At 42.2% G+C, this 27,711-nt stretch overlaps 1 protein-coding gene across 1 annotated transcript; it reads right to left on the reverse strand.

Moving 5' to 3' along the window:
• Window positions 1-27,479, reverse strand: LOC141133780 (uncharacterized). The gene is made up of 6 exons (XM_073623336.1): window positions 27,409-27,479; window positions 19,115-19,176; window positions 13,659-14,258; window positions 11,608-12,189; window positions 8,298-8,915; window positions 1-913 (listed from the first exon to the last, which is right to left on the reverse strand). The coding sequence occupies exons 1-6, from the start codon at window positions 27,444-27,446 to the stop codon at window positions 312-314; spliced, it is 2,502 nt and encodes an 833-aa protein (XP_073479437.1). The 5' UTR covers window positions 27,447-27,479; the 3' UTR covers window positions 1-311.
• Between the last annotated feature and the right edge of the window lie 232 nt (window positions 27,480-27,711).

Consider the following 27,711-nt stretch of genomic DNA (forward strand, 5'->3'; position numbering starts at 1 on the left):
TATATATATTTTATTTTAGATAGCTTATGTTAATATTGTTATAAGATTATAAGATTATACAACCAGGACTATTATGTTACCATTGAGAAAATATAAACTCCAATGATTTAGAATCCTGTATACAATTTTCATGTGTTTTAGTTACACTATAAGATCATTGATTCATTGATTATTTGATTTTCACTTATCATTGTCATTGTCAACCCTCATTATTTATGGGGATGACAAATAAATCATCATTATCACTGTAATTCAGAAGCAGCAGTTGGGATATCTTGAGAACGAAGTGTATATGATGAGCTCATTCGCTTTCACTGAAATTTGGGCTGGACAAGAACTTCCCCTTTGATCTCATAGTATAGAGATGCCCAATTAATGACATTTCCATTGTGTTCGCCAGAGATTACTTTCTTGATGTCTTCTGGAGTCAGGACGTAATCCCACATGTGGACGTCACTTATTTCACCAACCAATGACTGCTTATCATCAAACTTTCCACCAAAAGAGTCTTGGTCCTGTCCCAGAACAATGCTGGTTTCAGCTGCGATAGAAGACCCTTTCATGGAGCCTCTTCTGGGGTAGAGTTTCCCGTTGACCCAAAGTTGGACCACTCCAGTGTCAGAGTCCCAGGTCACACAGATGTGCCTCCAGTCCAAAGACTCCAAGTCTGTCTTAAAATTAGTGACTTCCTGGTTGATATATATGGAACAAATGTTTGGAGGCTGTAAGTAGATGAGAAAGGCATTTTCCTTCCCGGGAGTAGCAAGAGAGAAGGGAGTATAGGGGCGGGATAGGTCGGTATAAGAACGTAGACAGACACTGACTTTCTGCAATGGCCTTGTAATTGTAGGTCTTAGAATGACATAATCTGTGTCATTTTCTTTGGGGAAGACGAAGACTTTACCCTCCAAGCCTAGGGAAGAAAACAGACACTGCTACATATCAAAGCTTTAGATGCTGAACAATAAATTATTAATTATTTATAGATGATGCTAGAAATAAAATTCAGATCCAGTAGCGAACGAGTTTTGGCACCTTTTTTCATTGTCTCTATTATCTAGTCAAGACTGTTATTTTGATCTCCAAATGTCCTCTAAATTTTTATTAAAATGAAGATCTCAGTTGTAGAAGTATAAGAGCACTAACAGCACCGAGTATATAAACTGGCTGTCATATTGTCAGGAGCATCTAGCACTCCTGCTCCTCATTTCAGCATCCTGGTTTTGGCTGTGTCCTTCTCCTTGTCTGTCTGTTCACCTGCAAGGTGATTGATGTGGCCAGACTCTGGGAGGAGACCAAACCAGATTTAAGCTAGCCAAGCCTACAGTCTCATGTTTGTGATAGTGTGTGTAATACCTGATCAAGCTACCTGTTTGTATGCCCTGCTAGATTGGATTACCTCATTGACTACCTTGGATGGGATATCAACTGTTCTCTGAACTCTACCTGCCTTGTGACTTTGGATTTTGACCCTGACTATTCTGAACCTTGCCTGTCTACCATCCACAAGTACTTGTTTGCTTTGCTCAGCTTATTAAAGTCCTGACATGGTAGCCAGAGACTATAGCATTGTGTATAAGTCCTGTGGGCAACTGACTACCTTATGGTAACCTTATGGGAAAGGGTGCTGCTATAGGTGAAGAACACAGAAGCCAGCTATAGTGTCTGAGCACTAGGGATGAGCTTCGAGTTCGAGTCGAACTCATGTTCGACTCGAACATTGGCTGTTCGCAAGTTCGCCGAACAGCGAACAATTTGGGGTGTTCGCGGCAAATTCGAATGCCGCGGAACACCCTTTAAAAGTCTATGGGAAAAATCAAAAGTGCTAATTTTAAAGGCTTATATGCAAGTTATTGTCAAAAAAAGTTTTTGGAGACCTGGGTCCTGCCCCAGGGGACATGGATCAATGCAAAAAAAAGTTTTAAAACGGACGTTTTTTCAGGAGCAGTGATTTTAATAATGCTTAAAGTCAAACAATAAATGTGCAATATCCCTTTAAATTTTGTAGCTGGGGGGTGTCTATAGTATGCCTGTAAAGGGGCGCATGTTTCCCGTGTTTAGAACAGTCTGACAGCAAAATGACATTTCGAAGGAAAAAAGCCATTTAAAACTACTCGCGGCTATTGCATTGCCGGTCCGACAATACACATAGAAGTTCATTGATAAAAATAGCATGGGAATTCCCAAGAGGGAACCCCGAACCAAAATTTAAAAAAAAAATGACGTGGGGGTCCCCCTAAATTCCATACCAGACTCTTCAGGTCTGGTATGGATTTTAAGGGGAACCCCGCGCCAAAAAAACCCCAAAAAAACAGCGTGGGGTCCCCCCAAAAATCCATACCAGACCCTTATCTGAGCACGCAACCTGGCAGGCCTCAGGAAAGGAGGGGGGACAAGAGAGCGCCCCCCCTCCTGAACCGTACCAGGCCACATGCCCTCAACATTGGGAGGGTGCTTTGGGGTAGCCCCCCAAAACACCTTGTCCCCATGTTGATGAGGACAAGGGCCTCATCCCCACAACCCTGGCCGGTGGTTGTGGGGGTCTGCGGGCGGGGGCTTATCGGAATCTGGAAGCCCCCTTTAACAAGGGGACCCCCAGATCCTGCCCCCCCCTGTGTGAAATGGTAAGAGGGTACTTACCCCTACCATTTCACTAAAAAACTGTCAAAAATGTTAAAAATGACAAGAGACAGTTTTTGACAATTCCTTTATTTAAATGCTTCTTCTTTCTTCTATCTTCCTTCATCTTCTTCTTCTTCTGGTTCTTCTGGCTCTTCTGGTTCTTCCTCCGGTGTTCTCGTCCAGCATCTCCTTCTATCTTCTTCTCCTCGGCCGCTCCGCACCCATGGCATGGGGGGAGGCTCCCGCATTTCTCTTCATCTTCTTCTCTTCTTCATCTTCTTCTTCATCTCTTCTTCTCTTCTTCTCTTCTTCATTTTCTTCTCCGGCTGCTCCGCATCCATGCTTGCATGGAGGGAGGCTCCCACTGTGTGACGCCGTCTCCTCGTCTGATGGTTCTTAAATAACGGGGGCAGGGCCACCCGGTGACCCCGCCCCCCTCTGACAGACGGGACATGACGGGACTTCCCTGTGGCATTTCCCCGTGACGTCACAGGGAAGTCTCGTCAAGTCACCATGCGTCAGAGGGGGCTGGGTCACCGGGTGGCCCCGCCCCCGTTATTTAAGAACCATCAGAGATGAAGAAGAGAAGAAGATGAAGAGAAGAGCGGGAGCCTCCCCCCATGCCATGGGTGTGGGGCGGCCCGAGGAGAAGAAGATAGAAGACGCCGCGGAGGAGATACTGGACAAGAACGCCGGAGGAAGAACCAGAAGAGCCAGAAGAACGAGAAGAAGAAGATGAAGGAAGATAGAAGAAAGAAGAAAGAAGAAGCATTTAAATAAAGGAACTGTCAAAAACTGTCTCTTGTCATTTTTAACATTTTTGACAGTTTTTTAGTGAAATGGTAGGGGTACCCCCTTACCATTTCACACAGGGGGGGCCAGGATCTGGGGGTCCCCTTGTTAAAGGGGGCTTCCAGATTCCGATAAGCCCCCCGCCCGCAAACCCCCCAACCACCGGCCAGGGTTGTGGGGATGAGGCCCTTGTCCTCATCAACATTGGGACAAGGTGTTTTGGGGGGCTACCCCAAAGCACCCTCCCAATGTTGAGGGCATGTGGCCTGGTATGGTTCAGAAGGGGGGGCGCTCTCTCGTCCCCCCCTCTTTTCCTGCGGCCTGCCAGGTTGCGTGCTCGGATAAGGGTCTGGTATGGATTTTTGGGGGGACCCCACGCTGTTTTTTTTTTTTTTTTTGGCGCGGGGTTCCCCTTAAAATCCGTACCAGACCTGAAGGGTCTGGTATGGAATTTAGGGGGACCCCCACGTCATTTTTTTTTTTTTTTTTTTTTTGTTCGGGGTTCCCCTGTGGGGAATTCCCATGCCATTATTATCAATGAACTTCTATGTGTATTGTCGGACCAGCAATGCAATAGCCGCGAGTAGTTTTAAATGGCTTTTTTCCTTCGAAATGTCATTTTGCTGTCAGACTGTTCTAAACACGGGAAACATGCGCCCCTTTACAGGCATACTATAGACACCCCCCAGCTACGAAATTTAAAGGGATATTACACTTTTATTGTTTGACTTTAAGCATTATTAAAATCACTGCTCCTGAAAAAACGGCCGTTTTTAAAACTTTTTTTTGCATTGATCCATGTCCCCAGGGGCAGGACCCGGGTCCCCAAACACTTTTTATGACAATAACTTGCATATAAGCCTTTAAAATTAGCACTTTTGATTATTCATGTTCGTGCCCCATAGACTTTAACGGTTTTCGCGTGTTCGAACAAACTTTTTTCCTGTTCGCATGTTCTGGTGCGAACCGAACAGGGGAGTGTTCGGCTCATCCCTACTGACCACCTGCATTAGGGGTAAACCTCCTCTCTCTGCTCTGTATCCCGATCTAAGAGAGCCAAGTGGGAGGAGCCGAGATTCCCCTTCTGTTTTAGGCAAACAGTATAGTCAGTGAATTAAGGCTGGAGGAGAGGGAGGGGCTGTGAGGAGAAGGGAAGGGGCTGTGAGGAGACAAGAGGGGAGGGGTGGGGAGGAGAGGGGAGGGGCTGTGAGGAGAGGAGAGGGGAGGGGCAGTGAGAAGAGGAAAGGAGATGGGAGGGGAGGAGATTGTGTACCCACTACAAACTACACTATGGAGCTGACAGGAAGAGAGGAGGGGGAGGAAGGGGAGCTGCAGAGACATACAGACGCACAGGAGAGAAGCTAGATGATGGAGGCACGTATCCTGACCATGATCTAATGGCTCAGCAGCCATGATATATGTGGTCAGCTCACAGAGGGAAAGTCAGGACATGCAGGCAGAATCAACCAGGTACTGTAGGACAGGGGTCGTCAACCTCCGGTACCGATCCGTGGCCTGTTGTCGAGCAGGCTGCCATCAGAGCAGGAGGTGAGCCCTGTCATGGACCGCGGTATAGCTGGCAGCCTGTGTGTCCTGTGTGTATTCTGTCTTTTCTCCCAAATGGCCACCGATGTCAGTCTATTAGCAAGGCAGAGGATGGGATGGCTGCAGATCGTGACAGAGAGCGAGAGCTGCCAAACTTATATTAACAAGCAGGCGATTACCGGCTTGTTATTAAGTAGAGTCTCTCGCTCTCTGTCACAGTCTACAGCCGTCCCGCCCCCTGCCTTGCTAATAGACTGACATTGGCGGCTGCTCAGGAGAAATGACAGAATATACACAGGACACACAGGCTGCAAACTATACCATGGTCCATAACAGGGCTCACCTGCTGAAGCATGAGAGAATAGACATAGGATGCAGGGGAGGCAGAGATTAAAATGGGCACTGTGCAGGGAGGACTGTGATTGGAGGGGGAGGAGGAAAGGGGGTGCATAACTGCAGGGAGGACTGTGATTGGAGGAGGAGCGGGGAAAGGAGGGTGCATAACTTCAGGGAAGAATGTGATTGGAGGGGGAGGGGAGAAGGGGGTGCATAGCTGCAGGGGGGGGCTGTGATTTGAGGGGGCGGGGGAAAGGGGGGTACATGACTGCAGGGAGGACTGTGATTGGAGGGGAAGAGGGGGGGTGCATGACTGCAGGGAGGACTGTGATTGGAGGGGGGAAAGGGGGGTGCATGACTGCAGGGGGACTGTGATGGAGGCCATGACTGCAGGGAGGACTGTGATGGGGGACATGACTGCAGGGATAGTTTTTGATGTGGGACCATGACTGCAGGGAGGACTGTGATGGGGGCCATTACTGAAGGGAGGACTGTAGTGGGGGGCATGACCACAGGGAGGACTGTGATGGGGGAATGACTGAAGGGAGGACTGTGATGGGGGCATGACTAGGGTTGCCACCTCATCCCTTTAAAACTGAACAAATATTAATTACACAGGTTCTGTGGCTGATTAAGGTGGCAATTAAACTCAATTGGTGCATTATCTGCATTAAATTAGCCTCAGAACCTATTTATTTCATATGTGCCCGGGTTTAAAGGGATGAGGTGGCAACTCTAGCCATGACTGAAGGGAGGACTGTGATTGGGGAGGGGCATGACTGAAGGGAGGACTGTGATGGGGCATGACTGAAGGGAAGACTGGGATGAGGTGGCAACTCTAGCCATGACTGAAGGGAGGACTGTGATGGGGGCGGGGCATGACTGAAGGGAGGATTGTGATGGGGCATGACTGATGGGGGGCCAAGACTGAAGGGAGGACTATGATGGGGGCATGACTGAAGAAGGACTGTGATGGGGAGGGGCATGACTGAAGGAAGGACTCTGATGGGGGCCATGACTGAAGGGAGGACTGTGATGGGGGCATGACTGCAGGGAGGACTGTGATGGGGGGCATGACTGAAGGGAGGCCTGTGATGGGGGGCATGACTGCAGGGAGGACTGTGATGGGGAAGAGCATGATTGAAGGGAGGACTGTGATGGAGGGCATGACTAAAGGGGAGACTGTGATGGGGGCATGACTCCAGGGAGGACTGTGATGGGGGCATGGCTGAAGGGAGGACTGTGATGGGGGCATGGCTGAAGGGAGCACTGTGATGGAGGCATGACTGAAGGGAGCAGCTGCAATGGTAGGAGGGGGGAGCTGTGAAATGGAGGGTTGTGATTGCAAGAGGGATTGTTATGTTGGGGGGACTCTGATGTTAACGGGAGGGACTCTGATGTAAGGAAGGGGTCTGTGATGTGAAAGGGGGGGCTGTGATGTGAAAGGGAGTACTGTGATGTAAAAGGGAGGGGACTGTGATGTGAACTTGTTTTACTCCTGATGAAGACTCTTTATGAGTTGAAACGAGTTGAGGTTTTTCAGACTGACATTAGAGACACATTAATATGTCACATGTATGTTAACATATTTTAAACTGTGTTTTTTTTTAAAAAAACATCTTTTTAAATACATTTTTATGGATATTAGGTACCTATAAACAGTCCAATTCCACACTTTTTGTTCACTTGCTACTAGGGAGGAGGTAACTTTTTATATCCTTGGTTAGGTCAAAGCAACCAGTTTACATATATTATTGGTACCATACCCCTGTCTTCTTACACACTATCCATCCGGATATACCAGATCGCTGCTGGAGGTGGTTTAACCAACCAGGAACACTCTATCACATTTTTTGGACATGTCCAAAGATCAAGCCATTAGTTACTAATCTTTTAAAAATCAAGTAAAAATTCTGCTTGATCCATCCATGTACTTGCTGGGTCTTCCCCCATCTACGGTGTTTAAAGAGGCCAGAAAGCTACTCTTGCAAGTACCTCCTGCTGCCAATTGTTGGATCGCCTCCTATTGGAAGTGGACATTCGGCCCTATAATACCCGATCTACTGCCTTTGAATGGTTGTGGGACCCTTGGACCTGCTTTGATGCTTCTTTGTAGATTAAATATGGATTTTTTTCTCAAAAAGTGACCCCAGAAAGCCGTTTTGCTCTATGTTACCCCTTCTTGTCATTCAAAGTGTAACAGTGCTGAAAGCTGAAAATTGCCCTGGGCAGGAAGGGGGGGGGGGGGGGCTGCCCGGTATGGAAGGGGTTAAAGCTCTTGTAAAAGTTCAGATTTTTTTCAATAATAAATATTTAGTTATACTTACCTGTTCTGCGTAATGGTTTTGCACAAAGCAGCCCCGATCTTCCACTTCTCTGGTCCCCCCACCTGTGCTCCTGACACCTCCCCCCTGCTGAGTGCTCCCAAAGCAAACTGCTTGCTCTGGGAGCACTCATGTGTACTTGCTTTTGAGCTGCCTCTTTGTGTCTATGAGACAAACAGAGCGTGGCCTCCTCCCTCCTCACTGTACAGTATGTGATTGACTGCAGCAGAATCCAATGGCTCCTGCTGCTGTGTCTCAGCCAATGAGAGGGAGAGACCCGGGAGAGCTTTTACTCTTGTGCACATTGCTTTATCAGGATTAGGCTCAGCTGAGTATAAGGAGGGCTGCACACTGAAGATAAAAATGAATGCATGAAGGTAAAAAACCTTCACCCTTTAAAACCACTTAAAAGGAACCTTTTCCATTTCAGGAAATAGAAAAATTATGACCTGCAAATGATAATTTTGTTTGACACAAGAGGTAATGGACTCAATGTGGACCTCAGTCTTCGAAGCCACAATCCTACAGCATTATGACCATCTGTCACTTCTAATTGTCATTGTGACCTCTTATTGCTGATGTGCATGGCACATAAAGTCTTCTTTATTGTAATTCTGTACTGAAAGTTGAAGGATCTTATTAATTAATAAGGTGTATATAGTAAGATGATAGACTTACGTTGAGGTTCGGGCTTGACAAGAACTTCCCCTTTAATTTCACAATGTAACGAGTTCCAATTAATGACATTTCCATGGAGATCACCAGAGAGGACCTTCTGGATGTCTTCCTTAGTCAGGACATAATTCCACATGTGGACGTCACTTATTTCACCAACCAATGACTGGTTAGCATCAAAACCTCCACCAAAAGAGTCTTGGTCCTGTCCCAGAACAATACTGCTTTCAGAATCCATATAAAAAGCATTATAATAATATTGTCTCATGTAAGGCCTTTCAGAGGAGAGCTTTCCATTGAGCCAAAGATACAAGGCCCCTCCATAGCTGGAATCCCAGGTCACACAGATGTGCCTCCAGTAAAAAGGCTTCCAGTTTGGTGCAACAGAAGTCGCTACATTATTTATGAATACCTGATAGGTGTATGGAGGCTGGAAGTAGATGTGAAAGGCATCAGCGTATCTTGGAGTAGCCATAGAGAACAAAGAATAGGGACGGGAAAGTTCACTGTAGGAACGTAGACAGACGCTGACTTTCTGCAATGACTTTGTAATTGTAGGTCTTAGAATGACATGAGCTGTGTTGGTTTCTTTGGGGAAGATGAAGACTTTACCCTCCAAGTCTAGGGAAGAAGACAGACAAAACTCATTACTGATAGATGTCAAAGCTTTGGGTCCAGAATTTAATTATTTTAGCTAGAATCTTACATTTAAAAGAGATACAATGATAAATCTTATGCCGTGTACACACGGGCGGCCTTTTCGGCATCAAAGGTCCGACGGTCTTTCCAACAGACTTTCGACAGAGTTACGATGGACTTTCGATGGACTTTCTAATGAACAGACTTGCCTACACTCGATCACACCAAAGTCCGATGGATTCGTACGTGATGATGTACGAGCTGACTAAAATAAGGAAGGTGATAGCCAGTAGCCAATAGCTGCCCTAGCGTCAGTTTTCGTCCGTCGGACTAGCATACAGACGAGCAGATTTTTCGACCGGACTCGAGTCCATCGTAAAGATTTGAAACATGTTCCAAATCTAGCTAAAGTCCATCACATTTTTGACAGAAAAGGTCCGCTGCAGGTCCGATGAAGCCCACACACGGTCGAATTGATACCTTCATTTTAGTCTGCATAGGGGTAATTCACCCTATATGCGTCGACAGGTATGTAAAAAATGCACACATCTAGCCCTGCTAATCTCCAGTAGGTGCGTGTTGAACAAGACACAACTTTGTCCTTTTCCTCCTATATGGGATACTCTGTTACCACATTGTTCTCTTTTCCTTTTAGTGAACAATAATACTCTACAACAACCTACATCTATAGTGTCACAAGCTGGTGGGTAGGACGCCCTTTGTGTCGTGTCCAGGGTTGTGGACGCATTAGGTCCTTTAGTGATAGCGATGGCTTTTAGCTCTGACAGCCCACTGACCCTCTATTTTTAAACTGGATGCTACTTGATGCTGATCAAGGAACAACACGGTTAGAACATTTTTTGTATCACACCATGGTGTTCATGCTATGTAAATATATTTGTATACTATATTATGTTTGGTGCATACGGTGTTGTTTACTCTGCTTTTTTGCTTCTCTTTCTTCTCTGCTTTATAAAAAGTCTTTAGACAGACATTATACCTCACCATCAGCCCCTGAAGAAGAGGTCTCAACATTCATAAAACCTCGAAACGCGTCGGCTTTCACTGTACAGCTTTTTCTTGCTGAAACAGCTTTTGTGGAGTTAAGGGTATCTTTGAAAATTGGTTATGTATAATTGTTGTATCATCATCATTTGAAACTTTGGCATCCAGTTTTCTTTTCCTTTTAAATATTTGTCATGTCTTTTAAAACTTTTTGATAAATAAAAATCATTGTTTATAATTTTGATGTAATGTCTTGAGATCCCTGCCCTACAAAGTCCCACTAAGAGGAAAATTCCCCATTGTGTTTGTAGCTCTTGTTGATGTTCCACCTGAGATGCTAGGTAGCTCCCTGTCTGATCCCTTGGATAACATTGCCTTGTATCTTGTTTCTGGTGAACCTTGAACTCTTTGCTCCTCCCATGAACTTCCTTATTAAACCATGTTTCTGCACTTGCTGTTTGACAGATTTAAAGTTTGTTACCAACCTTTGGCTTGTTTACTGACTACACGTCTGCTTGATCCCTACCTGCTATATCTGTTTACGGTCCCCAGATTGCTCACCTCCTGGTGGTGAGAGCCTGAGGACCATGACCTGGCACTAACACACAGTAAAATCTATCTCCATCTTCAGGAGCTCTGATGAAGACTAGCCTTTGGACCAGTTAGTGCTGGTTGGTGTAAACTTCTCTACTGCTATAGCTAGTTGTCACCTTGTGTGAGAAACCACATTTGTGGGACTCACTAAAGAGGACTGGGAAGATGGGTGGAAACTATGGTAATGTGTTATGGTACCGAGTGTTTTGCACTGATACTGTGTGTCATGAGAAAGATGTTATCTAGTGTGTGCCAATTTTGATGCAGTAAAGCATTGAAAAGCATTTGGACATTCTTTATTCCAGTTAACAGGCCTTAGGCCAAGAATATGTTAGAAACCCAGGTCAGGTCAGGACAGTGAGTAACACAATATGGGGGTATCTCCAAAAAAATAGGTATGTGCGTATCCTATCCGGGGAAGAAGCAGGACCTGGACCAGCTTGGTGGCAACCACTGTCCAATCCAGGTCTCTTACAAGCTTACATTTTCCACCAACTCAGTTCACCAATAAAGGGGATTCAATTTACATTCAAAGGCTTTGCTGACATTTTAAAGGTTAAGTTCACCTTTGCAGGTAAAAAAGATGTGCATTTATTGGAGTCTATGGTGCTAAAATTTCTCCATTTTGCTTCAAATGTAGCTTTCTGAGTGTTAGGCATGGAGCTACAGTCCCCTGAGGGATCATATATGCACAGGTGCCATTAGATTTGGGCTGTTGAGTGTTTTGGAGCTTTGGGTTTCAAGCTGTGATTCTGGCAAACTCAAGGCAGCGGGGATCCTGAACCTCATCCCTACTTATAGTTCAGTATAATGTGTTGACTTTACAAGAAAGATTGTAAATGGATTATGAATTCACAAAAAACATGTTTTTATAATTCGGAATCTTGTTCACAATTTTTTGTTTTTCTTGTTACTCCATGAGAACATTGTTTTTTTGTTGGGGCATATTTCACTTACAGTTGTGATTGTCACCTCTCATTATTCATGGGCAAATACAGTATATCATTATTTCAATGCAATTATGTACTCACAGTTGGAGAATCTTAATAATTAAAAAGACAGATGACAGACTTACGCTGGTGTTTAGGCTGGACAAGAACGTTGCCTTTGATTTCATAGTCTAGAGCTAGCCAGTTAATGACGTTTCCATGGAGATCACCAGAGATGACCATCTTGATGTCTTCTGGAGTCAGGACATAATCCCACATGTGGACGTCACCTATTTCAACGACCAATAACTGAGAAATATTAAAAGAGTCTTGTTCCTGCCCCAGAATAATGCTGGTTTCAGCTGCGATAGAAGATCCTTTCATGGAGACTCCTTCTGGGTAGAGTTTCCCATTGACCCAAAGTTGGACCACTCCAGTGTCGGAGTCCCAGGTCACACAGGTGTGTCTCCAAGACTCAGAGTCTGTTTTAAAACTAATGACTTCCTGGTTGATATGTACAGAACAAGTGTGTGGAGGTTGTATGCTGATTATAAAGGCATTGTCCTTCCCGGGAGTAGCAAGAGAGAAGACCGTATAGGAGCGTGAAAGATCTGAATAAGAGTGTAGACAGACGCTGACTTTCTGCAATGGCCTTGTGATTGTAGGTCTCAGAATGACATGAGATGTGTTGGCTTCACGGGGGAAGACAAAGATTTTACCCTCCATGTCTAGGGAAGGAAACAGACAAAGATCATTACTGCTTGCTACACATCAAAGTTTTAGCTGATTAGCAATGAACTCAGAATGTATTTATAGATGTTAGAATCTAAAATTAAAAAAAAACTACTGGATACTCTCATATATCTCATAGAGATTAGTAGATTCCATTTTATTTTGTTTATAAATATTTGGTTTACATTCAGAAGCTAATGTGCATCGGCCCATTCATCTTCCAAGAGAGCCAATGAAGGGTATGACTTCTTTCTAAATGTTCTGTTCACGTTTTATTAAAAGTGGAGGTCTCACATGTAGAAGTATAGGAGTCCTAACACTTTCAGGTATAAAATCTGACTGGCACATTCATGAATGTATTAATAAAGCTAAACTTTAGAAATTCAGCTTCTTTGTATAAAGTGAATGCACACTATAAGTTAGTCCAACAAGATGCATGACATCTCCTGGACGTATTGCTATTTTTTACATTGGGCAGCTTTTTGGTACTACCGAAAGACAACTATCGCTGTAGTTCTGGGAGCCTGACACTGATGCTTCAGCTCTCAGCCACTTCAACAGTAGAGTCACCTGCAGCTGTAATGGCTGCCCCTTCACTCCTCCTGCCCAATCACAGAAGCCTTTGTATTCTGTAAACACATTCAGAAAATACAAAGGCTTCTCTGAATGGGCCACAGAAGGGGGAGGGGGGGCATTGCTGCTCTGTGTGCTTCTCTCCCCTCTCACAGTCTTAGTTACTCAGTGTATTTTCTGGCAGAGCCATAAAGCTGTCAGATATGAATAATGGAGATACAGTAAGTTCAGGAGGTGGCATGCACCTAATTGGACTTAATTCATAGTGTGCCTTCACTTTTTACAAAGTGGCTACATTTTTGGAAATCAGCTTTAATAATGACATAATTTCATTGGTATGCTAATGCTTGCAGGTTCCCCTAAAATATCAAATGACAATTGTACCTTTGATACTTACTCCAATAATCTTTTAGATTTCATTTTTCTACCACTGATAGAGCAACACAGAACACAGAAAGAATGAATTTGGTATAGAGATTATGTGTATCTTGTGTTGTATTATTTCTTACCAGTATTTTGTTTCAAGCTGAGAAAAAGATTTTAGCAAAATTATAAAATCACAAGAAGAAACTTTTATTTCTCTTATAGATAAAGAAGAAGCAGCTGTGTCCGTCAATAAACTCAGTGAAAGGCATTTTACGATGAGTAACAAAAAAATCCAGTTTTTAGCCCCCAAAAAAACTCTCATTAGGAATCTAGGTTACAACTTTCGAATGTTCTAGTTACTCCATGAGAACATTAATTTCTTGTGTGATTTTCACTTATAATGATCATTGTAATCTCTCCTTGTTGATGTGCAAAACAAATAAATCATAATTTTCAGTGTAATTCTGTACTTAAAATTGGTGGATCTTAATAATTAAAGTGTATATAGATAAGATGAAAGACTTACGCAAATTTGTAGGCTGGAGGAGAACATCCCCTTTCATTTCATAGAGTAGAGACTTCCAATTAATGACATTTCCATGGTGATCACCAGATATGACCTTTTGTATGTCTTCTGGTGTCAGGACATAATCCCACATGTGGACATCACTTATTTCACCAACCAATGACTGAGAAGCATTAACACCTCCACCAAAAGCATCTTGTTCCTGTCCCAGAATAATGCTGCTTTTAACTGCGATAGAAGACTGTCCCCAAATATATCCTTTGGTGGAGTTCTTCCCATTGGCCCAAAGTTGGACCACCCCAGTTTTCGAGTCCCAGGCCACACAGATATGGCTCCAGTCTAGAGGCTCTGAATCCCTCTTGAAAACAACGCTTCCACGGTTTATGTATACAGTATAGGTGGTTGGAGCCTGGAACCTGATTAGAAAAGCATTTCTGTATGTTGGAGTAGATAAAGAGAAGAGAGGATACTGGCGTGACAGTTTACTGTAGATACGTAGACAGACGCTGACTTTCTGCAATGGCTCTGTAATTGTAGGTGTTAGAGTGACATAAGCTGTGTTGGTTTCTTTGGGGAAGACAAACATTTTACCTTCCAAGTCTAGGGAAGGAAATGGAGAAAACTCATTACTGATACTTATCAAAGCTTAGATGCAATAAACTCAGAATTTATTGATAGATGATAGAATCCAACATAAAAATAATTACATACACTCATACTGTATATCTCAGAAGATCATTATATTTATTTTTATTTTGTGTATAGAGATGTTGTTTTCAGATCCAGTATGGTGTATGAAAAGAAAACAAACAAATGTGTTTTGGTAGCTTACATTTTCCATCTTCTTATTTACAAATGATAACCAATAATAAATAATAATAATAATTTAATAATCTAAAATAATAAGTATTATTTTAAAAATAATAATAAGAAAAATATTATTTTTAGGATGGTGATTATGATTATTTATATTATTATTAATATAATCTCCAAAAGTTCAGCTAAAATATTATTTATCGACCTAAAATAATAATTATTATTTTAAAAATAATAATAATATAAGTATTATTATTAGGATGGTGATTATGATTATTTATATTATTATTAATATAATCTCCAAAAGTTCAGCTAAAATATTGTTTATAGACCTCATTTGTAAAGCATAGGATTCCTAACATAATCAGGAATATAAACTGGCTCCACATTCATCAAAGTGGTTTTAAACTCTAAAGGTTTTTTTTTTTATTTTTTAACATATCAAAATGCCAAGGAAGAGGTCAAGCACGAAGATCGTGAGGCAAGGCCAACAGTGCCATTTCTCTTCAGGAATATCACGGACCTATCAATGCCTGTAGGAGGGTAGAACTCTATGCATGGGGACCAAGTATATTCAAACTTTTGAGTCGTGTCATTTTTCTTGGGTCATGTACCACATAATTTTCTGTTTCACCTAGGCGATTGTTGGTGTGGAAGACCACCACATTTTCATCAATGTCTGTCTGGCTGCCGTAAACAAAAATGTCAAGAGGCAAGACTGTCTAGTAGTACAGTCCAGTCATTTTAGGTTCAGTAAAGCCTCCTTTGGTGACTTAAACATACCCTTGCCTTTCAAGGTATATACTATTAGGTAGACTCCCTTCCAGAAATGCTTAATTTGAAGGCATTCCCACCAGATGTGCAAGAGGGTCCCAGGCATTTGGCGGTCAAAAAAACATTTCTCGGACAGTGTGAGGACAAATTTAGCCAATCTTTGGGGGACCATATACCACTGCATTAATAATTTATAGTTGGATTCTATGGCCGTGGTGTTAATAGGGAAATGTGCTGTGATTTCCAAGATTTTGCACCAGTTGTCGGGTTGCATTTGAACCAGAAGGAAAGCCAAACAGACATGTTAAAAGTCCTAGTAGGAATTTAAAAATCCACGAATGACAAGCATTGTAACAACAAGAAAAGAAAATGCATTTTGGAGGCCAAACAGCACCCCCTTCATCTATGTGTCAGTATTACACAGCACAGTATTGCAGCAAAAATCATTGATACAAAGATACAATGGTAAAATGCCACCATCCTAGAAAGAGCCCAAAATGCTGCACTTTGAGGAGTTGTTGCAAAAGAACTTATTTGCCTTATTTCTTGATGATTGCAGGATCCCCATAATGTCTGCTACAGAATAAGTTCTGTGTTGCTCCTCAAAGTTTGTAGCCTGTTCCAGTGACCTGGCACTGTAAGATTGCTTCACAATATTTCTACAGCTGCCACATTTCTATGTTAACTGCAAGATAAATTTAGCTTTGTGTCTTAAATGTTGCACCGTTTTTCCAGTGCTCTGGCCTTGAAAAGGTGGCCCACAATTTCCACAGCTGGACCTCCACTGCTAAATTTCTAATGTTTACTGCAGGGAAAATCCTGTGGTGCACATCAGGGTTTGCAGCCTATTCTGATGCTCTGGCGCTAAAAATTATTTGTGGTCATGGGCATAGCAATTGGTGTCACAGGGGTCGCAATTGTGACCCCACTCATGCTTCAGGGGGCCTAGGTAGCAAGAGGAACAATCAGCTATATTTACCTGCAGCAGCTGAAAGACAGCTTCTCCTCACCCCCCTCCTGCTGTTATTCAGCTGCTGTAGAAAAATACAGCTGATTGGATTTAGTAAATGCTGCCTACACCGCTCTTTTCCTCTTGTTGCCCAGGCCCCTCTGTATGCTCCCCTGGTGCCCCCGGAAGTGCTGTTGGCCGGCTCCAGATCACACAGTGAAGCATTTAGAGAAACATTCTGAATGCTGAGTTTGAGCCGAAGAGTTCACTGAAAGCATATAACTTCATATGTGCCGGGCAACAACAGAGGCAGGGGGTGCAGGATTATATGGGAGGGACTTAAAAGCATGGAGACTGTGACAACCGAGTGGGGACATGAGCATCAGGTATCACTATGAATAGTGCTGACAAGCGGGTGGCTAACAATCAACCCCTCAATTGTCATATGCCTCTACTATGTACTACTTAAAGCATCCACTGATTAACTAACAAGGGACAGGAAAGGGGGTGGGGCAGTGGCAGAACTACCAGGGTCACAAAGGTTGCACTTGCGACTTGGCCCTGATGTTCTGCCACCGTGGGGGGACCAAGATGGCAGGAAGGTGGCCAGCTGCAGAACATGTGAAAGGGTCCCATTGTGGGACTGTAATAAATGGCCCCATGACAGGAGTAAAGAGCCCTGGAATCAATGGGAAGGGCGTTGGGCTTGAAGAGAAGGGCCGTGGGATCAGGGGGGCCCTTCATGGTTTCTTGCACCAGGACCCTAAAGGTTTTAGTTACGCCTCTGTTTGTGGCTGTTGTATCTCAGATAATACACTATATTGCCTATTTCAATATAAAACCTACCTTGTCTCTCCCTCTTAAATTGCAGCTTAGGTAAGCTAATTTCATTCAGTCCAGCCACTGAACAATATTTGTGGCTACTGTCTCTCACATAATATGCGTTAATGTTTATTTAAAAATAAGATTGACAGCTTCAGCTGAGCAGTCTTCCCTATGAGACTATGCTGCAGAGGGTGTGCCCATTCCTTCCACTCAGGTCTCAGATTATACTCAGCTCTCTGCTCTATGCTTTTCAGTGTGTGTCATCAGATCCTCACCTGCCTTCTGGAGCTGAGAAATATATTTTGGTCTGTACACTTTGAACGACTGTCGAGGGTTGCAGATAAACAGGGTACAACTTATGTAGGGGGGTTTTCTTCATCTCTGTGCATCACCTGAGGATAGTCACTGCACTGGGGATAGGGAAGGGTTTACAACCACTGACTGTTCATTCTGCCCATAAGGGAAACATGAAAACATGTCACAGGGTCTAACCCTTTCACACTCTGAAAATGATTTGTCTTCTATCTAATTTAACAAGTTAAGGACACTTTGGGGGCAGCTACAACATGCAGTTAGAGCACAGAGTAACTCCTCAGTCACTCCATTTTTCCGTCTCATTAGGGCCAAAGGCTTTATCTCATAAAGTTATGCCATGCTTTTCCAATATTATATGGGGTGGCTACCCCTAAGGGTGATGGAACGATGGGAACGTGATGTTGGCCAAATGGATGTAGACCAATGGGAGGAGGCATTTCAGGCAGTGCAACGTGTTCATTAAATATATCACAAAGGCTAACTCAACTGTATATTCTTTTGAGGGTGTATTTTACCCCTCACAGATTACACCTAATGGGTTTACAAATCAAATCTACTTGTAAGCAAGACCACGGGGACTTAATTCACCTTTTGTGGCGCTGCCTGAAACTGCATGCCTATTGGGCAGGGGTGGTGAATAGAGTCAATTCAGTGTTTCAGGTGACCCTTCCCTAGACCCAAGGACCTGCCTATTGGGTATATTGGAAGAGTACAACTGGGAGGTGCACACCAGAGACGCTGTGCTTAGAGTCTTGGCCCAGGCACGAAAGCTGATCATGATACATTGGAAGTCGGAAGATCCCTCTACTATGAGGGAATGGGTTATAGGGATGGGTTATAGGTGAGCTGTTGCGATTGGAAAAGCTTATCTATCAAAATAGGGGTAATGCACAAAAATTCAAGAGGGTATGGGCACTGTGGTTAGATGTTTCGGGGATTGAACCATGGACAGGTTACTTTGGCTCAATGATGGCTAGGTTGTTTCCTCAATGCGAGGTATAATGATAGTAAACCTGAGAGGTGGTGGTGTGGTCTCTGTGCTGGGTGCATAAAACAAACTACAAATGTTTCTTTGGTTCTCTTTTTATATGTATATTGGTTTTGGTAATGTACTAATGTGGTCACTAGTTTTCATAATTTGATCTTAGGGGCGGATGTGTTCCCACTGTAACTTACACTGTTCTGTATTTGTTGGCAATGTATGCTGCTGCATTTTCAATAATATTTTTTAGTAGGATTAAAAAAATAAAAAAAAAAAAGGACACTTTGGGGGAACTTTATGACTTTCAGTTGTTTCTGGTTCCAAAAGTCCATGCAGAGAATTGCTGCACTGGATAGCCGACCCCAAAACTTGTCCAATACCAACCCATCACTCCACTCACACTACATACTGCAAATGGGTGTCAATGGCAGCTAAAGTATAACTGAATGCAAAACTTTTTTTATTTTGGACAGAGTGGAGAATGATTAGACCCCCTGTCAGGTGTTATTGCTGTCTCTGTGCAGTGAATTGCAGGTCATGGCTCAGACCTCACCCAGTCCTGGCTCTCTAATGGAACCCAGAGATTTAAGGGCTGTAATTCTGTGAGCAGAGCATCCTACTGGTGGGGTCGGGGATGGGTGGGGGGCTGGGAATAAGCCAAGCTCTTCTCTTTGGAACCTCTTTAATTAAAGGACAAATGGAAAAGCAGAGGAGTGTTTGAAAAGCAGAGAAGATGGAATATTACACATGACTGATTTCCACTAGCAGTAAGTATACACAGGTTCTACCACCTACCTTCCTGTGCAAGAGATGCAGGGACCACCAACAGCAACACCAGCACACTCAGCTCCATCCCCCTGAGAACATACAAACACGAATAAGAAATAATTCATCTCTGTTCAGCATTTGTTAGTAGAAACAGACAAAAATTTTATGGCCAAAGGCATCTGGACACCGTCTTCATTGAGTGGCCACATAAGTCACAACTAGAGATGAGATGAATGTTCAGTCCAAACATAAGTCTGAACACATCTTGTTCACTTCCCTCATGCCAAATGACAGGTCTGGCTGATGACAGCTGACATATACAAAGTGGTGTTGCTTCCAGGGTGACATCATTGACCATATATGGACATGAGAATATTTGTTCAATGACGTCATGGGATACCAGTAACATCATTGACCATATATGGTCATGTCCACATGGTCAATGGCATCCCTGGGGAGATGCAGAACCTTTGTTTATAACCCATTCAATTTGTTTGTTTGTTTGTTGGCTTTTAATTTGCTTCAGTCACGCTGAATGACAGGTCTGGCTGATGACAACTGATATATACAAAGCAGCTGGGCCTCCTGGGTGATGTCACTGACCATATCTGGTCAATGATATCACCTGTCATCCTCCAGAGCCATCATTCAGCACAAGGGATGTGACAAGCAAGATGTGTTTTTTTCTTTCGCAGGTCAGTGAGTGGTGGACTTTATGATTGATGGAGATCTATATTTTAATCAAATGACTCGTTAAAGTCTGTGTTACATAGTTACATAGTTAGTCAGGTTGAAAAAAGACACAAGTCCATCCAGTTCAACCTTAAAAAACAATAAATAAATAAAATAAAAAATATCGTACAATCCAATATACTCAATTCTATACCCACAGTTGATCCAGAAGAAGGCAAAAAAAAACCCAGCAGAGCATTCTCCAATTAGCTACAGCAGGGGAAAAAATTCCTTCCTGATCCCCCAAGAGGCAATCGGATTTTCTCTGTATCAACTTTACCTATAAATGTCAGTAACCAGTTATATTATGTACATTTAGGAAAGTATCCAGGCCTTTCTTAAAGCAATCTACTGAGCTGGCCAGAACCACCTCTGGTGGGAGTCTATTCCACATTTTCACAGCTCTTACTGTGAAGTAAACTTTCCGTATTTGGAGATGAAATCTCTTTTCCTCTAGACGTAAAGAGTGCCCCCATGTCCTCTGGGTTGACCGTAAAGAGAATAACTCAACACCAAGTTCACTATATGGACCCCTTATATATTTGAACATGTTAATCATATCCCCCCTTATTCTCCTCTCCTCAAGAGAGAATAAATTCAGTTCCTCTAATCTTTCCTCATAGCTGATCTCCTCCATGCCTCTTATCAGTTTGGTTGCCCTTCTCTGCACTTTCTCCAGTTCCCCGATATCCTTTTTGAGAATTGGTGCCCAAAACTGAACTGCATATTCCAGATGAGGTCTTACTAATGATTTGTACGAATGATATCTCTCTCTCTGGAGTCCATACCTCTCTTAATACAAGAAAGGACTTTGCTCGCTTTGGAAACTGCAGCTTGGCATTGCATGCTATTATTGAGCTACCAAAACCCCCAGATCCTTCTCCACCACGGATTCCTCCAGTTGTGACCCCCCCCTAGTATGTATGATACATGCATATTCGTAGCCCCCAAGTGCATAACTTTACATTTATCAACATTAAACCTCATCTGCCACATAGTCGCCCAATTAGACAGAGCATTGAGGTCGGCTTGTAAATTGGAGACATCCTGTAAGGACATAATTCCACTGCATAGCTTGGTGTCATCTGCAAAGACAGAAATGTCTTTGACAAAGACAAAGACAAAAAAGCCTATCCCACACCCACATAACTGTCCCTGAGCCACCCCCATTAAATCATTCTTTGCAGCTATTACCTTTTGTCCACCACCCCCTCCCTTTAGAATGTAAGCTCTACGAGCAGGGCCCTGCTGTACCTTTTGTATTGAACTGTACTGTAATTGTGTTGTCCCCCTTATACATTGTAAAGCGATGAGTAAACTGTTGGCGCTATATAAATCTCGTATATTAATAATAATAATAAAAATGTTACTTTTGATCCCAGACCCAATATCGTTTATAAAGATATTAAAAAGTAAGGGTCCCAGCACTGAACCTTGGGGTACACCACTGATAACCTTAGACCATTCAGAGTAAGAATCATTAACCACTACTTTCTGAATTCTGTCTTTTAGCCAGTTTTCTATCCATTTACAAACTGATATTTCCAGGCCTGTAGACTTTATGTATGTATATATTTGTTTTTATTTACTCTTTACATTTTTTAGTGAAATATTAGAAGTACTATGTACTCCTTACTTATTCACATGGAGGCCAGTATCTGGGGGGCCCTGTCAGGACCTGGATCACCTGCTGGTGGCACTGTGATTCCCAGAACTGAAGGGTACAGTTCCATTGGCCACCAGTGGGTGTTTCCCAGCAGTGCCACCAGCAGTTGATCCAGGTATCGACAATAACATGACAGTGAAGTACAACTAAACCAACAACCTAACTATGACACACTATATATATTGAGCTGAAGCTTTCAAAATCAGGGCATGAGCAGGACAGGGACTGGGAACAAGGGGAACAGAGATGGAGAGATGGGGTGCCAGGATACAGGAAAAGGCAGGGATCAAGAAAATCAACAAGCAGGCATAAGGCTAAAGCCCCATACACACTATTAGATTTTCTGCAGATTTTTATCTTCAGATTTACCAAAACCATATAATATGAAGTCAAACCTTAAGAGTTTCAATGTGTATGCAATCAGGCAGGCCCTTGCACTACAAGGTTTTGATAAATCTGAAGACAAAAGTCTGCAGAAAATCTAATAGTGTGCATGGGGCCTAACACTGAAGCACTGTTGAAAAGTCAAGGAAGGGATTATATACCTTCACAGCAGCCAGCATCAGGTGGAGCCCACTTACTGGGATCTGCTTTCTGCTGGGAGACACCTGCTGGTGGCCACTGGAACTGTGCCCTTCAGCTCTAGTAACCACAGTGCCACCAGCAGGTCATCCAGGTCCTGACAGCCCCCCTTTTATTAAAAGGGGGTTCCTGATTCTAATATGCCCTCTGCCCACAGACCCCCACAACCCCCAGGCCAGTGTTTTGGGAAGAGGCCCTTGTCTTCAACAATATGGGGACAAGGTGGGATCTCCCTTGGCAAGGCACCCTCACCTCCTCTTCCCCGGCCTGATAAGGGTCTGGTATGAACCTCATGCTTTTTTTTTTTGCATGGGGCTCTCCCATACAATCCATACCAGGCAGGAAAAAAAAGGCCCACGATGTGCATCCACCGTCAGTCATTTTGTCCAGCATTGTAGATCTATGTCAATCACGATGCATGACATCCACCAACATGCCATAAGTAAAAAAAAACAGCAACACTTTTGCAGCCAGAAAAATTCTTGTTAGGACATGGCAAGCTAATGTGAAACCTAATATATCTGAAGTGATGAGGCGTCTGGACTTAGTATACAAAAAGGATACAGCATATTGAATAGGCCAACACAAGTAATGTCATAAGCATTGGGACTTGCGGTTAACTCAAGAGTAAACCTAGAGGGCCAAACCCTGCAAATTGATGGCTGCCTATACAAATGAAGGGGTCATGTTATTGGACTATAGACAGTATGTACCCACTGTTTGGTAACTTAGGGTCAGTTTAACCCTTTCCCACCGAGTGCATGCATATATGCACCCTCATGGAAGTGGGTCGTTATCCGTGGGGCCGCACATATATGCTGCTGTGTTTGTGCTGGTAGTGCAGTGCAGCACACTCCCAGCACAAAGACCAGATTCTCCCTGAGCGTTCTGGGTCTTGTACTAACAACCGGGAACTGGGAGGCCCAGTTCCCGATCACCTGATCACTGTATTTGCACCTCTGATTGGATATCACAGTGATCAATCACTGTTCAGCCCACTCCTATGTGTGTTTTCTCCTCCTGAATGGAGAAATGAATACAGTACTATGCTAGAGGAGAAACTGTAAAAAAAAAAAAAAATACATAAATAAATATTGTAAATAAAATAAATAAATAAAATAATAATAATAAATAAAATAAATAAATAAATAATACTAATAATAATAATAATAATAATAATAATAATCATCATCATCTGTTGGTAGAACTGGATGGATGTGTGTCTTTTTTTAACAAGATTAACTATGTAACATTAAAAATAATAAAAATATTAATAATAATAATAATAATAATAATAATAATAATAAATAAAATAAATAAATTTAATAATAATAATTATAAAAATATGTTGGCTGAACTGGATGGATATGTAGCTATATTAATAATAAAAATAATAATAATAATAATAATAATGATAATAATATTAAATAAAATAAATAAATATAACAATAATAATAATAATAATAATAATAATAATAATAATAATAATAATAATCTGTTTGTTAAACTGCATGGATTTGTGTATTTTTTCAACCACATTAACTATGCAACAATAATAATAATAATAATAATAATACATACATGTAATAATAATATGTTGGTTGAACTGGATGGGTTTGTGAAACAGATTAACTATGTAACTATAATAATAATAATAATAATATGAAATAAAATACAATAAATTAATATAATAAAAATAAAAATTTGTGGGTTGAACTGGATGGATTTGTATCTTTTTTCAACCACATTAACTATGTAACCTTATTAATAATAATATTAAAGACAGTTTAATCTAGGTCAGTGTTAGAGTTAAGGTCAGTGTAATTAGGTAGGTTAAAAAAGGTCAAAATAAGCACCATTGTTTCTGGTCCGTACTACGGAACATGCAAAACGTCCACATATGTGGTATCACTGCAATTGTCAGAAGCAGGAGAATTTATTTTGGATTGTTCTTTGGTGGTAAGTTATGGTAATAGCAAGAAATATCCGTTTTGGGATCAGTTTTCCTTTGATAATAATAAAAAAATAAAAATAATTCAGTAGATATCCGTTACCATTTACCACCAAATTAAAGTCCAATCTATTCTGAAAAAAACACAATATAATCCATCTGGATACACTAAGCAGTGATGATATACAAATATACTAACACAAGTCAAAGTTGCAAAACTGTGTTCAGGCGTTATGATTGGTTTTCCCTTCATCATGAAGGGGTTAGGAAGAACGTTTCGATGGGTCCTTGTGTAGAGTCAACACAAATAAAAATGACTCAACAGACTCCTAATCTGATTATTGAGCCTTCTTGTCAATATACAGAATCTTCAAGAAGTGTACGTATAGATAACTAGAGAAATATCTGCAGCCGCCATTTGTATCCCCGGGGATATGTGATTTGGAGAACTAATGCTGTACGTTGATGTCTCGTATTGCTGGAACTTTTCTAACAAAACATTTAAAATGTATTCTTCAAAATAATAAATAATAAAACAAAACTAATAATAAATGCACATTTATCCTGCAAAAATGTGTGAATGCATTAATTATTTTTTTAAGTTTAATGCCCCGTACACACGGTCGGATTTTCCGATGGAAAATGTGCAATAGGACCTTGTTGTCGGAAATTCCGACCGTGTGTGGGCTCCATCACACATTTTCCATAGGAATTTCCGACACACAAAGTTTGAGAGCAGGCTATAAAATTTTCCGACAACAAAATCCGTTGTCGGAAATTCCGATCGTGTGTATACAAATCCGAAGTGCCACGCATGCTCAGAATAAATTAAGAAACAAAAGTTTGAGCCAACATCCGTCGGAAAAAATCCATGGATTTTGTTGTGGGAATGTCCGATCAATGTCCGACCGTGTGTACGGGGCATTACAGTGTACAACAAATGTATGCTTTCATACAATGTGCAAAAAATGTAACAACAATTGGGCAATAAGGCAGTAAAAATGCATATGTGTTTGCTGCTTTTTTTCCTTGATTTTTCCGCGATTCTGGCACATTATGCACCTGTGGATAAAGTAGGTGTAACGTGGTTGCGTTTTTGATGCGCTTTCCATTCATTTTAATGGGGTGGTGTATTTTTTGAGGCTTTTTTTTTAACTGAACCAAACATGCACCAAGAATGCAGCAATCAGGATTTTACAAAATGCTGACGTTACAAAACAACTGATCGGTGTGAACAGTTTCGTAAGATTTCATGGCCTTGTATTTTTCTTCCGCTTTTTTTAAATGCAAAAGCGGAAGAAAGACAGATCAGTGTGAAAGCAGCATAAAGTAGACTCCATGGAATGAAGATTGGTCATGTAGTCTATAATCTATGGTCCAGTCTACAATTAATATATTTTTTTTATGGTGACCCTGGCCTTTAACAAAGGTCAGCTGGTGCAGAATGGAAAGATGGAGATGGAAGGATGTCAGGACAAACAGATATTACCTAGGAGTGCAGATATCAGGATAATAGATTTCTGTATATGGTGACCCCTCCCTGGAGGAGTACAGATATCAGGATAATAGATTTCTGTATATGGTGACCCCTCCTCCTAGGAGTACAGATATCGGGATAATAGATTTCTGTATATGGTGACCCCTCCTCCTAGGAGTACAGATATCAGGATAATAGATTTCTGTATATGGTGACCCCTCCTCCTAGGTGTACAGATATCAGGATAATAGATTTCTGTATATGGTGACCCTTCCTCCTAGGAGTACAGATATCGGGATAATAGATTTCTGTATATGGTGACCCTTCCTCCTAGGAGTACAAATATGGGGATAATAGATTTCTGTATATGGTGACCCCTCCTCCTAGGAGTACAGATATCGGGATATTAGATGTCTGTATATGGTGACCACTCCTCCTAGGAGTACAGATATTGGGATAATAGATTTCTGTATATGGTGACCCCTCCTCCTAGGAGTGCAGATATCAGGATAATAGATTTCTGTATATGGTGACCCCTCCCTGGAGGAGTACAGATATCAGGATAATAGATTTCTGTATATGGTGACCCCTCCTCCTAGGAGTACAGATGTCAGGATAATAGATTTCTGTATATGGTGACCCCTCCTCCTAGGAGTACAGATATCGGGATAATAGATGTCTGTATATGGTGACCCCTCCTCCTAGGAGTACAGATATCAGGATAATAGATTTCTGTATATGGTGACCCTTCCTCCTAGGAGTACAGATATCGGGATAATAGATTTCTGTATATGGTGACCCCTCCTCCTAGGAGTACAGATATCGGGATAATAGATTTCTGTATATGGTGACCCCTCCTCCTAGGAGTACAGATATCGGGATAATAGATTTCTGTATATGGTGACCCTTCCTCCTAGGAGTACAAATATGGGGATAATAGATTTCTGTATATGGTGACCCCTCCTCCTAGGAGTACAGATATCGGGATATTAGATGTCTGTATATGGTGACCACTCCTCCTAGGAGTACAGATATTGGGATAATAGATTTCTGTATATGGTGACCCCTCCTCCTAGGAGTGCAGATATCAGGATAATAGATTTCTGTATATGGTGACCCCTCCCTGGAGGAGTACAGATATCAGGATAATAGATTTCTGTATATGGTGACCCCTCCTCCTAGGAGTACAGATGTCAGGATAATAGATTTCTGTATATGGTGACCCCTCCTCCTAGGAGTACAGATATCGGGATAATAGATGTCTGTATATGGTGACCCCTCCTCCTAGGAGTACAGATATCAGGATAATAGATTTCTGTATATGGTGACCCTTCCTCCTAGGAGTACAGATATCGGGATAATAGATTTCTGTATATGGTGACCCTTCCTCCTAGGAGTACAAATATGGGGATAATAGATTTCTGTATATGGTGACCCCTCCTCCTAGGAGTACAGATATCGGGATATTAGATATCTGTATATGGTGACCACTCCTCCTAGGAGTACAGATATTGGGATAATAGATTTCTGTATATGGTGACCCCTCCTCCTAGGAGTACAGATATCAGGATAATAGATGTCTGTATATGGTGACCCCTCCTCCTAGGAGTACAGATATCAGGATAATAGATGTCTGTATATGGTGACCCCTCCTTCTAGGAGTACAGATATCAGGATAATAGATGTCTGTATATGGTGACCCCTCCTCCTAGGAGTACAGATATCAGGATAATAGATGTCTGTATATGGTGACCCCTCCTCCTAGGAGTACAGATATCAGGATAATAGATTTTTCTATATGGTGACCCCCTCCGTCTAGGTTCCTTGCCATCATGTTGACTTCTAACTTCTCTGATCTGCATTTTCACTCTGGGTCAATCACTCAATGTAGTTCCCTATCGTTTGTGTGTTACCTTCTCTGCATTGTCGGTCTGGTTAAATATTTCTCCATTTTCCAGCCTCAGCCCCTCTCAGTGCTCAGAAGATCCTCCTGGTAATGGTGAGATGAGAAGATGGTCTGTTCCTTGCTCAGATCCCCCCCACCCCGTGAGATCACCATTGCACAATGCAAGAGTCAAAAGAACAGGAACCTCTGGGATCAAGACAGGAAATGTCATATAATAGGAAATGGTTGTTGTACCATCAGCATTGACCCTTTCAACGCAATTGGTAATCCAAGCCTTCCAGACCTCACTTGATGTGGAAGATTCCATTTT

The sequence above is a fragment of the Aquarana catesbeiana genome, linkage group LG03 (assembly GCF_042186555.1).
Source record: "Aquarana catesbeiana isolate 2022-GZ linkage group LG03, ASM4218655v1, whole genome shotgun sequence".
Lineage (NCBI taxonomy): Eukaryota > Metazoa > Chordata > Amphibia > Anura > Ranidae > Aquarana > Aquarana catesbeiana.